Source organism: Colias philodice, chromosome 24 (assembly GCF_061535455.1).
Source record: "Colias philodice isolate Cphi_HAF_F1 chromosome 24, ilColPhil1 Martin Lab GWU primary, whole genome shotgun sequence".
Taxonomy (NCBI): domain Eukaryota; kingdom Metazoa; phylum Arthropoda; class Insecta; order Lepidoptera; family Pieridae; genus Colias; species Colias philodice.
In genome coordinates, this window is record NC_143109.1 from 4,378,994 (window position 1) to 4,397,187 (window position 18,194).

An 18,194-nucleotide genomic window follows, 5' to 3' on the forward strand; every position below is an offset into this window, starting at 1 on the left:
AAATATAGGATATTGCACGCCTCATAAGCGAAGCGTTGAGGTGGGTACTACTGTCACTTCGCGCAAAACATCTGATTTTTCAAACTTAAAATGTCTTTATGTATCATAACATTGCACTTGTAAGATAATACATACACACACATATTAAGAAAAAACACTATTTTTAACGTTCATGATATTTTTGATGTCATTTTTGTTATTTAAACTAGTTAAAAAACAGTTTAAAAAAGTTCTGTCTTGGACGTCCGTGTGTCTGTATGTGCGGATCCTTTTTCTTGTTAACACGATAGCGACCGAAATACTTTACTAATCGAGTCTTTTTTTTTCTCTTACGCTTGAGTATGCTCAGGAATAGAACCCTTTCATTTTTCAGGGTCTGATTCGATGTGGTTTAATTGTTATTAAATAAACAAAAATAATAATTAATAAATATTTATTAAAAAAAAAATTATGAGGCGTGCACTTTTGGATTTTCCAAATTATTTATTATATTTACTGCGTAATCGTATCTTTAAAACGTTTTTTAAAACAAAAAAAAAAATGATACATGACACATGTTGTTAGTCATTGATATCATCTATGTGTGTTATAATATATTATATATTATCGTATATATGTATGCTAAAACTTCCATTTTGTCTCACAGAAAACACGGGTCCCTGTAAGTATATCATAGTGCTATTGAAAACATTCATATAGTAGCATTATGTTGATAATAAAAATCATTAAACTATGACCTTATATTTCACAAACTTTATTAACATTTTAACAAAAAATAACGTATTTAAGCAATCATCAATGCACTATTCTCACATGCATAGATTTTGTAGATTGTTATCAAAAATAATTATATATATATATATAGCGTTTTTAGTTTTGTAGCTGTTTATATTTAATACACCGTGCACATATACATAAAATATATAAAAAAATAGTTACTAACATGTAACAATAATTCGTTTCTGCATGCAAATAAAACACACAAAAAATATGCGTCATGTATTTCTATAAAAAATCCGTTCCATAAAAGATATTTACATGTCACAAGTAGAAATTAGCACTTAATATTTACCTAAACAGAAACTATTAAAATTTCTCACATATGCACAATATATAAGAAGATTTTATTAACATAAATGTATTAATGTACATTGCAACATTAGGTTTTTATGTCACAAGGTTAAATCGTCCAGTAACATGGCAGATAAGCACTTGTCAACAAACGTCATAGATATTTCATATTAGATAGCATTTTATGTCAGTACTCAGTTGCAAATGGAACTCACGTGACGACGGACGTGCGATGTTTTTAAAGAATTGCAAAAAATGTCGCAGGAAATGTAATAATATTGAATACTACATAATGTAATTATAGTTTTGTTCTCGTATTTACATATTTATTATTTAATTAGTACACAAGGTTTCGTGGTACTTGAAATAAGTGATGTGATTGATATGTTCAGATAAGTGTATGAAGATTATTTGCACCGTTTTAGTTTTATTGTTTAGCGTAATGCACTAAACGCAATTATTAACTGGTCTTCATAGAGTATCATATTAAAACTGCTTTTTCTGTTTATATACGCACAAACTATAGTAAAACTTATCTAACTGATCTCTAATAATAATCACTATGTTCATATAAATATAGTTTATATACTGTGAGTCATTGTTCATCACTTCTTAGTTAGCATTTCAAATTCTTGTCTCGTTCTTGCACACTAGCCCCCCAACATACGGAACTGAGAGGTAAATATATATTTCGTAATATGTTATCATATCTATTAGATTTTCTGGCAAAATATTTATTATTTCTTGCACTAACGCGTACATTTTAGCCTCTTTAATCTATATTATTCTCTATAAATGGCTTTTATTTATTTTTCGTATGTCCATCAGCTAGCTTTTAAAGCTTATAGCATAAATACAAAAAAATCTAGCCTAGAAAAATATTCTGAAAATAAATTCAACATAACTGACTATACATTTAACATAGGCTAATACAGGGCTGCATGTATTTTTTTTGTTTGTTTACAAATTTAATATAAATAAATATATCATAAGAAATATATTGAGTTTAGACTTACTAAAAAATAAAATGTCCCGGTTATAATAGTAGAAGATATGAATCTAAATCGACCTCGATTTTTAAAAATCCTGTCCAGGATTTTTCCAGCAAACCTATTTTGAATACAATTTTAAATATACTAAATTTATTATAAAATAGTTCTCATTATATTATCACCCCGAAGATCGATTAAGGTTCGAATCTTAAACTATAATTAAAAAATATATATATATTAAACAACGTAATTAGCCGCATGCAATAAATAAAGACATGGATAAAAGATAATTTTGTATACTTTAAGATAACTCTATTTTACATTCATATTTTTCTCTCCATTAATATTTTTAAAGTAAAAAAATAATGGATATTTTCAGGCCCAGAATACACATGTACAACTAAGTTATGTTTTTAAACTTACCTTGCAACTTGAAACTTTTTCAATGTCATTGACGAAGAGTACAATGGTCTATTATACTCCATGCATCTATTATGCATTTTCTATAATGTTCTATTGTATATTGATGCTCAATTGGTTAAATTAATAGTTTTATTGATAGCCTAGACCATACATATATTAAAAGGTGCAGCTTAGTTATGTTGTTTCAAATGATACGCTGTTGTATCGTTTGGGAGAACTGAATGGCACCGTCCAATCAAGTGCCTAGGCTATTAATGAAGCAGCGTATATATTTAAATGAACTTATATAGTCCGGTCAATCTAGTTAAAAAATACAACAATTCCCGTCTTGTTGATATTGGTAAAATTGTGAGAAACATTCGTGACTAGGGAATGACCGTTTACTTTACAAAATCCGGATTTTGAAAAACGGATTTATACAATAATCCGGAGAATCCGGATTTAGCGGATTTTGAATGAAAAATTTGACTTTTCCGTTTGAAACGTTTATTATTATGTAAAATCAATAAAAACATGAATTTTAGTTAAATCAAATGTATTTATATCTTTCAATACCTAGAAATTAACTAGACAAACTCTAAAATTCTAATAAAATAAAAACTTTTAAACTTTGGTAAAGAAAAAACATAAAGCAGACTCCTTGTCACATCCATCAGACATTAACATTATAACAAAACATTAAATATTTTCTTAGATAAATAGAAACAACATAAATTGCAAACAGAGTTTTCATCATATACCTACAAACATATTAAAACGAAACAGCTTCAATTTTCTAAATCAGTAAGCAAAATCCTATTTTGCTTTTTCATTCTTTATTAGTAATGATGACAGTCTTTCCAACAGAGTTCTTATTTTTATCAAAATCAGTAATAACAAAATTCAAATTTTCATGAACACAACTACACACTAAGTATAACTTCAATAAACAAGATTCTACAAAGTTAAAAAAAATACTTATTAATCATAGCTAAAATAAAACATTATAAATGGAAGCTACTCCATTACTTAGCCTGTCTTCACTCGAATACTCGAAGCTGCGTAAGCTGAAATACGTTCCAGTCGACGCTTCGAATGGTGATAAATTGTTGTAAACAAAAGTCAACAGTAATGCAATGTGATAAGATCTAAATTCAAATGTATTATTTCTAGGCCCGCTTCGCGACGTGTCGCGATTCGCGCCAAATTCGACTGCTTGCGCGGGAACGGGATGCACTTATACTTTACAGTGCCATCTATCGTCTAACGCAAGAAACATTAGAACCTATAAATATTGTAATACTGTGCTAATATGTTCGAAAAATCCGGATTCCATTCTTTAAATCCGGATTTAAAAGCCTATTTAAATTCGAGCAAAATCCGGATTTATCGGATTTCGGGTAATCCGGATTGCATTCCCTATTCGTGACCTCTAGTAATTATTTCCCAAGTACCGCAATGATGGGAAGTTTAAATTTTGTTTAAACGATGTTTTCAACAAATTTATACCTGGATGAAAAATTTATGACTACTCTTATATTTTTTGGGCTAATTTGACCGGACTACGCTACATTCGTAACTATTATACACGTGTGTTCTGGGCCCGAATGCGTTACAATAACGCTATAAACGCGTAACGCCCGCCATGTGGATGTTGAGTGTGTGTACAACGCGCAGCGAACGCGTCGTCGGAAGGGTCCCGCGCCAGCGAGGCGGGGGAGACCGCGCCGCGCGGCTCCACGCTCCCGCGGGCCGCCACTTCGCCCGCGCCCAAGTACTCGCCCGACGCCTCGCCCTCCTCCTCCGTCACCAGCGAGGGAGTGCCGTGAGTATACACGCACATACACACATAAATAAATAAATAAATATTCAGGACAATTTTCACACACGGCATGATCAGCAAAATGGTCTTAGCGAGATGATATAAGATGATATATATTGAGGAAGGCCTCCTCGTTACCTCTCTTCGAAGATAAAATTGATAGACGTCAAATGTTGCCTATTAAATTGGCTCGACTTTACTTTCTAAATAACTATTTGTCACTTTTATGATTTAAAATATACCTATTTTCTGTCAGTATAGTTTTACGAGGCACACTAAATATGTTTAAAGTGACGTTTATACACAGTTACCCCACACAAGCGGGCACAAACAACATGTCGGAAGCGACGTTCAGCCTCAAGCCGATACTCAACGAACTGCGCGAGCGGCGGGAGGACTACGAGCGGCTCGCTGAGAAGATCGATGCGCTTAAGGTGATTTGGCATAAAAAATGTTTTTTTTTTTTGTAATTTTTTGGATGGCACTACGTGTGTGTGTAAATTATTCAGTGTGAGTTGTCCTTTTTAATGTTATTGTATTAAAAAAAATTGGTTGTCTGTAAAGTCGGTTTACTGACGATAGTTGAACGTGACAACGTCCAATTGTGCTTCTTTGTTGCTCGTTCCGAGCTCTCGCTTGCACTTCAAGCCATTACATGTGCTTACATGGAACGCCTCAGAGCGAGGTAACGCCGCATGAGTCATGTTTTTTCGTGCGTGCAGCCGGCTCTATCGAATCATAAGACGTTGTCACGTCAAAAAAAAATGTTTTTGTAATTCTTTAATAAATGTATTTTTCCGAATTCAAAATAAAAAAAAATACGTTTTGAAAATGAAAAAAATTACTTTTGATTATGAATTGTGTATTGTATGGTCACTGGTAAAAATTTATTTGTTTTCAGAATTTAACGCAAGAGGTGTCGTTTCTATCAGCCGCTTTACAAGAGGAGCGCTTCAAGACGGAACGGCTCGAGGAGCAAATCAACGATCTCACTGAGTTACATCAAAACGAGGTACTTTCAATAATAATTTGAAAAGTTTCCTGTGATTTTAACATTTTCAATTACATATCTGTTTTTATTTTATCAATTTTTGTGATAATTCAAAATTTTTTCTTGATTTTATGCAGTCATTTTTAACGGAAAAGTAAAAAAGTTTATATCGTTTAATTGTTTCCACAGGTAGAGAATTTAAAGCAAGCACTAACGGACGTGGAAGAGAAAGTACAGTATCAGAGCGAAGAGCGGATACGAGACATACACGAGGCGTTAGATTTGTGTCAGACTAAAGTGAGTATCGAACTACTCTCAAAATGTATACTTACTAACCTTAAAGTTTCAAAACCGTTAAAAATGGCACAAACCACGGTGCGTAACGATAAATCGGCATCTTTAAAGGTCTCAAAAGCATATAATTTTATTAAGCTATTGCTTCTATCGCGGGCCTTGAGCGCGGGGACCGAATCCAGAAATTGCGTAACGAAAAAATCTCACGCTCCCCACTCCGGACACGGAGGTGTAGCTTGAAGGCATAGCATGCAATAGCTTTACCGCGGCCGTCCCCGAGTACCACACGTCTTTTTTTTTAGTTTGACAGTGAGGAAACATTGTCATATACAGTACTCCAAAATTAATAATGCGCATGCAAATCTTCGCTAATTGTCGTATTTCCGAAAACACTCGAATCATTGAAACGTAAGAGCCCTAAACAATGCACTTGCATTTTACACCTTGTTCAAAAGAAATAAAAGTCAATTCACGGTCATACACAATCAAAAACAAATCGGGCGGTAGGTGACGGTAGCCTGTCAGTCAAAAAACTCAAAAATCCGTCAGTCGTCTTTAAATATTGGTGGTGACTGCACGTGTTCTCTCTGTGTGGAATTATATAGAGCTGCTATTACATACCCTTCTTGGTTTTGTTTTTAAAGGTGAATTGAATTAATCGATGAAATGATTTACACCGGTCATAGCAGTAGGGAAAGTTAAAAATATGAGGGAGAGCATAATGAAAGTTCCGATGTACTTATCTAAAATGTCAGAAATAAAGATAATCCCTGATTTTGATTGTTTTTATTTTCATTTTTTTTGTAATTGTCATAATATTAAAGAATGATCAGACTGTAAATACTTTTGAACTGAGATTGAAATGATAAGATTTATATGGTTTAAATGTAAACCTGTGTTTGAAAACCATATTTTATAAAATATAAATTTTGTGTTATTTTAACCTTTGTTTTTATCCCTACCACGCGTGGTTGACGTATTTCTGTAAAATTGCATATAGTAAATTATTTTTTTTTAAATAGGGTCATAAAAAAGTTTCACTTCTTACGTGTGTACATACTAGTACACGCACACATTTTTTTGAAGTGAAAACTTCTTTAGCGGCGTTGAGCACTTTTTCTGTAATGGGTATAAAATCTTAAACTCGCGTCAGGACACGTGACTTGATCGAAAAAGCGTAAGACGGATGGATATCAAACATGCTTAACGTTAATAATCAAGTTTTCACTTCTGCCGGCAGTCTCGGAGTGCAACCCGTCTTTTTAATGTGAACGTAACGTTTATGTGTGCGTCGCAGATAAGCAAGCTGGAGCAGTGGATGGCGGGCGGCGGTTCGGGCGGCGGGGCGGGCGGCGCGGGCGAGGCGGGCGCCGCGCTGCCGCCGCGCGTCGTGCTCGTCAAGCTGCTCAACGTGGCGCTCACGCTGCTGCAGCTCGCGCTGCTGCTCGTCGCCACCGTCGCCGGCGTCGCCATGCCCTTCCTGCGCACCAGGTACACGGCACAGGGTGTACAGTGCAGTACCGCATACTGCCGCCGCGCGTCGTGCTCGTCAAGCTGCTCAACGTGGCGCTCACGCTGCTGCAGCTCGCGCTGCTGCTCGTCGCCACCGTCGCCGGCGTCGCCATGCCCTTCCTGCGCACCAGGTACACGGCACAGGGTGTACAGTGCAGTACCGCATACTGCCGCCGCGCGTCGTGCTCGTCAAGCTGCTCAACGTGGCGCTCACGCTGCTGCAGCTCGCGCTGCTGCTCGTCGCCACCGTCGCCGGCGTCGCCATGCCCTTCCTGCGCACCAGGTACACGGCACAGGGTGTACAGTGCAGTACCGCATACTGCCGCCGCGCGTCGTGCTCGTCAAGCTGCTCAACGTGGCGCTCACGCTGCTGCAGCTCGCGCTGCTGCTCGTCGCCACCGTCGCCGGCGTCGCCATGCCCTTCCTGCGCACCAGGTACACGGCACAGGGTGTACAGTGCAGTACCGCATACTGCCGCCGCGCGTCGTGCTCGTCAAGCTGCTCAACGTGGCGCTCACGCTGCTGCAGCTCGCGCTGCTGCTCGTCGCCACCGTCGCCGGCGTCGCCATGCCCTTCCTGCGCACCAGGTACACGGCACAGGGTGTACAGTGCAGTACCGCATACTGCCGCCGCGCGTCGTGCTCGTCAAGCTGCTCAACGTGGCGCTCACGCTGCTGCAGCTCGCGCTGCTGCTCGTCGCCACCGTCGCCGGCGTCGCCATGCCCTTCCTGCGCACCAGGTACACGGCACAGGGTGTACAGTGCAGTACCGCATACTGCCGCCGCGCGTCGTGCTCGTCAAGCTGCTCAACGTGGCGCTCACGCTGCTGCAGCTCGCGCTGCTGCTCGTCGCCACCGTCGCCGGCGTCGCCATGCCCTTCCTGCGCACCAGGTACACGGCACAGGGTGTACAGTGCAGTACCGCATACTGCCGCCGCGCGTCGTGCTCGTCAAGCTGCTCAACGTGGCGCTCACGCTGCTGCAGCTCGCGCTGCTGCTCGTCGCCACCGTCGCCGGCGTCGCCATGCCCTTCCTGCGCACCAGGTACACGGCACAGGGTGTACAGTGCAGTACCGCATACTGCCGCCGCGCGTCGTGCTCGTCAAGCTGCTCAACGTGGCGCTCACGCTGCTGCAGCTCGCGCTGCTGCTCGTCGCCACCGTCGCCGGCGTCGCCATGCCCTTCCTGCGCACCAGGTACACGGCACAGGGTGTACAGTGCAGTACCGCATACTGCCGCCGCGCGTCGTGCTCGTCAAGCTGCTCAACGTGGCGCTCACGCTGCTGCAGCTCGCGCTGCTGCTCGTCGCCACCGTCGCCGGCGTCGCCATGCCCTTCCTGCGCACCAGGTACACGGCACAGGGTGTACAGTGCAGTACCGCATACTGCCGCCGCGCGTCGTGCTCGTCAAGCTGCTCAACGTGGCGCTCACGCTGCTGCAGCTCGCGCTGCTGCTCGTCGCCACCGTCGCCGGCGTCGCCATGCCCTTCCTGCGCACCAGGTACACGGCACAGGGTGTACAGTGCAGTACCGCATACTGCCGCCGCGCGTCGTGCTCGTCAAGCTGCTCAACGTGGCGCTCACGCTGCTGCAGCTCGCGCTGCTGCTCGTCGCCACCGTCGCCGGCGTCGCCATGCCCTTCCTGCGCACCAGGTACACGGCACAGGGTGTACAGTGCAGTACCGCATACTGCCGCCGCGCGTCGTGCTCGTCAAGCTGCTCAACGTGGCGCTCACGCTGCTGCAGCTCGCGCTGCTGCTCGTCGCCACCGTCGCCGGCGTCGCCATGCCCTTCCTGCGCACCAGGTACACGGCACAGGGTGTACAGTGCAGTACCGCATACTGCCGCCGCGCGTCGTGCTCGTCAAGCTGCTCAACGTGGCGCTCACGCTGCTGCAGCTCGCGCTGCTGCTCGTCGCCACCGTCGCCGGCGTCGCCATGCCCTTCCTGCGCACCAGGTACACGGCACAGGGTGTACAGTGCAGTACCGCATACTGCCGCCGCGCGTCGTGCTCGTCAAGCTGCTCAACGTGGCGCTCACGCTGCTGCAGCTCGCGCTGCTGCTCGTCGCCACCGTCGCCGGCGTCGCCATGCCCTTCCTGCGCACCAGGTACACGGCACAGGCTGTACATACGCACGTGCTACCGCACAGTGTATATGCTGGTAATGATTTGTAACAAATCATTCAATAAGGATATTAACCGATGCCCTTAGTCAATAACCTTAATAACCGTCAATAAGGATATTGACTGGTTCAGGTTTGACTGTAACATATACAGTGCAGCAGCGCATGCTGCACGCACTGCCGCACACTGTACGCACCGAACGCACCCGCACGTAGCTCGCACGCACGAACGCACGCTCGTATTTCACACTACATACATGGTCGCTAACTTTTCCGAGCACTAGACATGCTTCAACATCACATAATATACATATTGCCAATAAAACTCCACATACACCGTCTTCCTAACATATTATACATATAATAATTTACTCTGATCAGCTCTACTACACAATAATTATACTAATAATAAATAGATTATAATATTCGCTCTTTAAAAAAACATCTTTCTCAAGTACCGTTCCTCGGTGCTCACGATAAAAGATCACTTCTCGATAGTTTTAAAGTTCCATAATGTGAGATGGAGTGAATAGATTAAATTAACTTCTTACATATAAAACAATAGATTAAATTACAAGCTTACTGAGTATATATACTTATCAAACATGTAACCTGATTTTATAGTTATTGAATACATGCTTTATCTACACTAATATTATAAAGAGGAAAACTTTGTTTGTTTGTTTGATTGTAATGAATAGGCTCATAAACTACTGGACCGATTTTGATGAAATTTGGCACAGATAATCTTTAGACCCTGAGAAAGAACATAGGCTACCTTTTATTGCGAAATATGTACCACGGGCGAAGCCGGGGCGGAGCGCTATTTAGAAATATATTCAGTGTCTTGGATTTCAACAGTCTCCTTACAAATGTGTCAAAGAAATAACTAACAGTAACATAACGTGTGTGCAGGGTGCGCGTGCTGACCACGAGCCTGGCGGTGATGTTCGGCGTGCTGGTGCTGAAGCAGTGGCCCGAGGTGGCGCAGCTGTCGGAGCACCTCGCGCGGCGCCTCAAGGAGTACCTGCTCGACAAGCACAGCGACAGGTAATGGGTGTGGGACACCCGGCGCGGGGGAGGGTGGGTTTAGTGCTAAAAGTGGGGGTAGGGGGGATATGAGATAGGCGATGTGGGTTCCAGTTTAGTGTTAAGTGGGGGACAGGTAGGGGGGATGTGAGGTAATGTGGGTTCTAGTTTATATTAATCTGTGTTAAATCAAACTCTCCTTAGAACACAAAAATGACTGTGTATAAAAATGTCTGTCAAATCATTACTTTAAAATTCGGGTTCGCGGATATTTGTTTGGAAATAGGGATAGGGGGGGGGGGGGGGAGGTATCTGTATATAATATCTCATCATGGATTGAAAGTAATAAGGGGGACAGGGTACGGGGGCTTAGCTGTATGAATGTGATAAGGATTGAAGGTCGTAATATTTTTCTTAAATTTTCGGAAATGGCCTATGGGTGGCGGTGGCCCTTAATTTGTGCTCTTAAACTATTTGTATATTTAGTTATTTTTGTATTACTAAAATCGAACCTTTCAATTTGTCATTTACTTCGTATGTGTAGTCAATGCAGTCAAGATAAAAAAATATTATTCAGCCTTTATTTTTTTATGGAAGTAACATTGAACTAGAACCCACAATTTTAGGTATCAATGTAAAGAATTTTTTTTTACGTTTTCGAGTTGTTATTATTTATATTCTGTAACTATAGTACCTATGTTATCTGCAGTTGATTCGAAGATAATATGTAGTCACAGAACAGTAAAGTAGATAGAAGTGTGATGTGGGCGTGGCCCACGTGTCACTTGTAAGGTAAGATCACCTAACTTGCTCTCAGTTGTGCGCAGAAAAATATTCGAGTCGGTTGTCAGCTGTCAAACCTTTTTTCCGTATTTATTCATTAATTAGGACGTGTTGTTCGGTATAAGAGTGCAAAAATGATAGCAGACGAAATAATATCAGCAATGGAGGCATTTCATACCATCGGTAAGTCTTATTTTTATTTATTTTACATATAATATTTTATGTTATATCTTCGCTTGTAATTTGTCAAAATATGGTCAAAATTGTATACAAATATCTAGTCAAAATGAACCTTAATCCGTAAGAAATTAGTACTATTATAGATTGAACAGCAAACAAGAATTTCTGGAATATTATTGCAATAAACAAACGAATGTCGCTTTAGTGATGCTTGTGGCGCATATCGACAGTATCGATACTTTAGAAAAGACAAACATTATAAATATTAAATTTTATTTTATTTTTCCTTAGCTTTCATTAGTCCAATTTATTTACAGATTTCCCAAAGAGGCTAATTTAAAAGAGAAATGGATAAATGCAACGTGATGAGTTAACTGAATGCCGAACAGCACTAAGCAGTCTAACAAAGGCCATCGATACAGCAAACCTACGGCAGTTCCAAGATTTAAAATAATGCATATTTTCTGTTTGTATTTTGTAAATATAGATTAATACTATTCTATTCCGTTTTTTATTTAATAATAATAATATAAAAAGACGTACTTAGTAGTAATAAACATACTCCAAAATGTGACACATTATACTATACTCGTATAATAGAAAGAAAAAAAATACACAAAAAATATTTATTTGTGAATTATCGATATCTCGATATCGATAACAAGGCTGACATCCCTCAGGGCATAGCATCAGATAAATATCAAGTTAATGTCATTAATGTTGAGTGACACAAATTTCAACCTTATCTCTATGTGTTGAGGTTCAAAGTTATATCTATCGAAAACTAACGCCCTCTGTTGTGGAGTAGCTGAATGTTTTTCGAATTTGGAATTTCTGTGCAATGAGAAACAAAACAGCTAATATACCTAGAGATGTTATACTAAAATAAACCGTAACATGGTGCGTTAGGGTACATATTGAAATGCTGAATTTATAACCTAAGTCAGTTTTTACTCAAATTAAGCTGTCCAATCAAAGGCATAGTTTACTTGTAGTGTACTGTATAACTATCGGTTTAAATGTGTGGGTTTGGCGACACTGGTTTTCATACTAATTATGACATTATCGCACTTCTATTTGTTTTTATTGTTCTGTGTATGTAGTCTATCTAGTCTGATGTTTATATGTATTAGAGAACATTGAAATTATTTATTACATACAAATCGTATGATTGTGACTTTGATGGATTTTTATAGGGACGTTAGTTGTTTTTTATGAGATGTTCTTATATATTGACAAGTTTATAATCGTTTTATATAATTTATTATGTATCGCAATGATTTTTGAAACGTAGCAAGTGACTCGTAGCGTCAGCCAAAGACCAATTAAGTATTTCTCTTTAGTGAACTTTTTATTATATTTGTATATTTTTTATTTATTGTGTATTTTATTTATGGAGATCTGTGAGTATAACGCCTCCGTAATCAAATAGACGAACTACTATATTAGTAAATTTTGTGTAAGAAAATATATTTTAATGTATAATTATTATAGTTTGCTAATATCTGGTATTCAAACTTTGAAATCAGTAAAAGGCCATCCACACGTCTGTCGAACAACGTGAGAAACAACGAACACATAGGGACGGCGCTATACAGAGAGGAGAGAAGGAAATAAGTACATCTCTTTTCTTCGTATAGTGTCCCTATGTGTTCGTTGTTTGTCACGTTGTTCGGCAGACGTGTGGATGGCCTATAACACTTTGGAAGTGGAAATGCATGGCATAACTCAGTATTTATCACAAAGAAATAGCTTTTGTACGTGAATGTATAATTTTATATTTTTATAAAAAATTCAAATGGAAAATTAAATTTTGTAGCTGACGTGTTTGAATACCAGGTCGATATAATTATAAATGAGTAGTGTTCCTCATCACTTTTGTACAAATATGCTTGTATTATACTGTATCATATTGTTAAATGCTTAAGTCATATCAACATATAGTTTCGCAGAATATTTATGAATAATTATCGTATGTATACATAATATCATAAATGCATAGAAATATTTACATTATATTGTATCGTATACGGACGCAATTGCAATAATTAATTTATTTATTTTATAAAATTCCGCTTATTATTATTTTAATTTTATTTGTTTATTTATGATTTATTTTATTTTCGTTTATTTATATTGGTTTTCTTTGTTTTTACTTCAGGTATGAGTGCAAATCGTTGTGTGGTTGATAATTTCGGCGAATCGTGATATTGCAATTTTGTCCTTGGATTGTCTGCAAATGTTTGTGGAGCTCCCAACGCTCTGCTCGAGACAGAAACTCTTGTTTTTTATGATTTTCAATTATTTCGATGTTGTGGTGGTACATTATTTGAAATACAAACGCTTTAGTATTTTAATATTGTGGTGTAAAGCGACAGAATTTATTTATCGATTACATTATTTTATTTTATTCATTAGTAACGACATTATTTTTTAATCTTTATAATTTTTTATTATATCTATTCAGGCGTATATTGTGTTTGTACGCGTGTGTAAATATAATTTTATGTTACGGTAATTTTTCATTATTATTATTCATGTTTCAATTGATGTCAATATTAAGTGGAATATATTTGTGATATTAATTGATATTTTAATAAATAAATCGTTTAATCAGGCTGGGCCTTTTTTTACTAAATGGATGTTCGTTAATGTCGAAACGATGAAATGATTCGTAGCTAATCAAAACTTAGATCGAATGGTCTGCAGTTCTTTGTTTTGTTTACGAATTATATTGGTAACACATTTTATTACAAAAGCTTTACTATCATAATCGAACGAAAATTAATGTTAAATTATTTATTAAATTTTTATATAATTTGCGTTATATTAGAACAATTATAATCGGTCTTGTGGTTAAAAATGTGTATATATTGTCCTGTAACGTTCCTTCACAACACAAGGCCGGTCCACGAAATTATATGAATGTTAAAATGTTGCCATCCTAGCGATGTTGTCACTCTTGTGTAGTTAATTTATTGTAAAACCAAGTGACATTGAAATTAAACATTATTTTGTATACTAAATATAAACCAGTTTCGAATATATTTTACTCAGAAAGTTTTGCTAGCATGATTTAAACCGAGATTGAACAACAGATTATTTTTAAAGAGTATCATGAGCAATAATTAGTTTAAATTTAACTATAGACTTCCCTCTCCTATATTTAAACCTAGGACAACACATTTATAATATTGATAATAATATAATTTGTAATAAGGGAAACATTCCAAATTTTTTCTTACTGATCTTCTAGATGAATTGAAAATTAACCCAATATAAACGCCCGGGCTTTACTTGAAATTATTATTTTTTTAAAGTCGGTTTATTGTGTACATTATGTAAATATTTTTTTTTACTCAGCACGATATGGATGGTTGTATTGTTTCATTGTAATATTTCATATTATGCGTATTTTGATGTATTATTCTTATATTTATTGGGTGGAATACGCATTGTCAAAAAATATATTGGAAAAATATTGCATTCAACGTGCTTACGAAAAAGTTTAATGCAGTAACGTTAAATACACAAAATGTAAAATAAAATGTTGAATGCAATATTTATGTAGTATCTGAAATGTAAATTCATTAATTATTATTTTATTTGGAATGTATGTAAATTGTAAACTGATGACATGTTTTGTTTCCAACTATGGATTGAATAAAATCATCACAATTTTATTTCTTTCGTTTTATTTCGTATCCCTTTTATTTAATTTGACAATATTTATGGGTAAAGATAATTAAAACACCAGTGTTAGTCGTAAAAAAATATTTTATTAAAATATAAAAACACTTACAAGTAACAATACAGTCTGCATAATATTTACTTCAGAAACACTCTGCTATTATAATGAATTTTAAAACATTAAGAAGAATGTATAAGATGGCCACATATGTTTAACGAAAGTTGAAATCAATGAATTGCAATAAATTATTACACAATTAATATCCACAAATAATAACATCCTCAAACACGATTTCATATTATGACTGAATAAAATTAGTAAATAGATGCACACATAAGAATATAAAAATTCTAACTCATTTATTCTAATTCTAACTCTTGTGTTCTTTTCGCTTTCGCTTCAACTTTTCGCTTAAAATTAACTCAAACTTTATTTATTAGCTAGTTCAATGAAGAAACGAATCTTCAATGGCGGCCAAAGCTGACTTTGACAGATGGTAGGATCAGTAAAAAAGAAAATAAAAATAACGTAAATTGATAATTATTTTATTTATTATTTTGTTAATTATTTTAATTTGTTTGTTGACAAACTGTTTTGTTATGATATTTGTGTATTTATCAAATGACATATACAGAACGCAACAAAATCTTTCCCCAAAGAATATATTATTAAAGAAAATATTATTTACTATAGCAAATACATAATTGTCATTCTAAATATAAATGGCGAAAATGTTACAAACTAAAAAAAAAAAATTAGGCTCGCCGGTACAATAATTACCCACGATTTGAAACTTGGTGATATTACTGTGAAAAGTTCATATTATTTCTTATCCATATTTTTTTTTTGCAATTTCAAGGCAATTCTCAAAACTTTAAACTCCAATATCTCAGAAACTAAGTGACTCCTCACCCCCCCCCCCTTTGGAGGAGGGATTCCCACCACTCCCCCCTCCCCTCCCCACCCCACAAAAACCTTAAATTCGAGGGTTGTATTTGTACACTTCTTCCAAAAATTATAACAGGGAAAATTAAATACATTTTACTTTACCCTATTTTTTTTTGCATACCGTACGGCCGTGTGTGAGCGAGAGGGAATGATAAGCGCCGCCATTGAAGATTCGTTTCTTTAAAGAACTGACTAATAACAATTTGGTTGACTAACACAATATGTTGCTGTAAAATTGCCCTTACAAAATACCGTAGTCATCCTGATAACATCCAAATGACTTATTACAATAATCTATCACACAAAAGAATCTCAATTATTCTTCTTTCTCTGAATTCACCGAAAGTGAACGAGGTATAAGGTTATCAGGTTTCGGAGGTAGCTCTGGTTTTTCCGGTGTTTGTGGGCCGAGACCAGAGTCGTTAAATTCCTCAGCTTGATCTATTATTTCTACCGTACTATCCACAGAGTCGTTCAGACCTTCAGCTTCTTCTGATAGCGGCACAGCTAATGTTGGTTCGGGCCTGTTTGGAAATTATTAAAAAAAAGTTATCAGAATGACCGTAAAATAAAAAAAAAGTTCCAATTTAAATTCAAAACCTTTACACACATGCGACCAATGCAAGCAGGTATAGTACTTGCATAGTATTATCATAAATGCTAAAAGTATTGACAACTAACTAATTACCATTCCCATTCTGTTTACTAGTAAGTGAATGCATGCTTTCATTTAATTGGCTCGAGAAGTACTATTAGCCTCTTAGAAACGCCAGGTTTAGAAAAGCTTATATTCTATTCAGTATAAAAATGAGAACGAAAGGTAATTTAGTGGCAAATTTTAAAAATATTGCTAGTGCGAAGGTGCGCGAAATTGTCTCGCGAGTCACGCCCGTAGCACACCTCCGCTGCAGAACTGTAACAGCGGAACCGCAGTAGTTTCGCTCTGTCTTGTCCCGTGTACGAGAAGCGAAACAGTAGCGAAACTGCCTGTTCTAACACATACATCTAACTATTTTTTATCTCTTTCTTCGCGCGGTTTCGCCGATCTCTTCTAACGCCAGCCACACTACCGCGCTCACGCCGCTATTTGTTTGCGGTGCCGCATTGTTTTCGCGCGTGTTTGTCAAAACCGACAAAAATAAAACGCGGAACTACATTGTTTTTGTAAAAGAGTATGTAAATCATCAAAACTCTGTGGGGTCATTCTAAAAATACATATGTATATGTATAGAAACGATCTTCATGGGACTCGAGTTCTTTACATAGTAGGTTTTCTCCTAATTTCTTTCTTTTTTTATTAATCTCATGCACCCAAATTCTACGAGTTTTATGTCTTTTCAAAGTTAAAGTCCACAATAATATTTCTTCTTCCTCTGACTCCGATAACGACGACATTTCGCTTTGATCGTTGCTTCCGGACTGACTCGCATGAGGTTTCGCCGATGCCGGTTCCGCTACTCAAACTACATTTGATCACAGCGGAATTCATCTAGCGGTTCCGCGGTCATGGTTTCGCAGCGGAGGTGTGCTACGGGCGTCAATGATCGTCATATTCGGTCGAACATTGGCTCGCGTAATTTGTACATTCTACTAACTAATAAGTATTTAGTATGTTTCTTGATCCTTTCCCTACATTACGCAAAATATCGATTTTCGTGATCAATGCGATTCATCAGAAAGATTATTTCTTTGATTCTGGCACTAAATTAGCATTTACTTTATTAGCTTGTTTTATATGCCAGCTTAGGGCGCTTTCAATTTATGCGTTTCGTGTCGGACGGCTGCGGTGCCGTAGCGGCGCACGGACGATCCTATTTTTTCATACAAAACGAAACGCATAAATTGAAAGCGCCCGTAACATGCGTGTTGTGCAGCAGGTGTATGGAACCCATTCGTCTGGTATAGAATATCTTTGTACATTGCACACATGCCAGAGTTTATACCCATCAAAATGCATCTATAATACCTATAATTTTTTGTAACCCAGCTGTGCATAGTGACTTAATTAATGTGTGTTAATATTTTACAAATGATATTTTCCCAAAACAAATATTAAGCTTTTTATTAATATATCTTACCTTCATTGTCCCATTTGTTCCCATTACAACTCAGTACATCCAACACAAACACCCAACAGTTATTTACATTCCCAAAATTATACCCAATTATGTTCCTAGTATGGAATATATAATATGATTAGCAAAGCGAGGTGAGTAAAATAAAAGATACAATTCAATTCCGATGTTTTTATTGAAAGGCTTACATGTATTATGTTAATAATTGCTAGCGAATAGCTAAATACAATGTACGGGTACATTTATAAAATACCACGATAAAATTAATCATCAGATAATCGT

At 37.6% G+C, this 18,194-nt stretch overlaps 1 protein-coding gene and 1 pseudogene across 2 annotated transcripts in view; one reads left to right on the top strand and one right to left on the bottom strand.

Moving 5' to 3' along the window:
* LOC149477694 (uncharacterized) overlaps nt 1-14,881 on the top strand; it is a 67,956-nt pseudogene extending 53,075 nt beyond the window's left edge. Inside the window, exons 10-20 of the transcript XR_016317546.1 lie at nt 647-661; nt 1,726-1,749; nt 4,143-4,290; nt 4,595-4,721; nt 5,189-5,299; nt 5,468-5,575; nt 6,870-8,590; nt 8,736-8,894; nt 9,040-9,191; nt 10,122-10,256; nt 13,360-14,881. The product of XR_016317546.1 is annotated as an uncharacterized LOC149477694 (transcript). The remainder of the gene's footprint in view (nt 1-646; nt 662-1,725; nt 1,750-4,142; nt 4,291-4,594; nt 4,722-5,188; nt 5,300-5,467; nt 5,576-6,869; nt 8,591-8,735; nt 8,895-9,039; nt 9,192-10,121; nt 10,257-13,359) is intronic.
* Nucleotides 14,882-16,033: 1,152 nt separating this feature from the next.
* The window catches only part of Fim (plastin-2 fimbrin), a 49,615-nt gene continuing 47,454 nt past the window's right edge, over nt 16,034-18,194 (bottom strand). Inside the window, exon 15 of the mRNA XM_089710243.1 lies at nt 16,034-16,361. Coding sequence (XP_089566369.1) covers nt 16,154-16,361 — 208 coding nt within the window. The 3' untranslated portion in view covers nt 16,034-16,153. The remainder of the gene's footprint in view (nt 16,362-18,194) is intronic.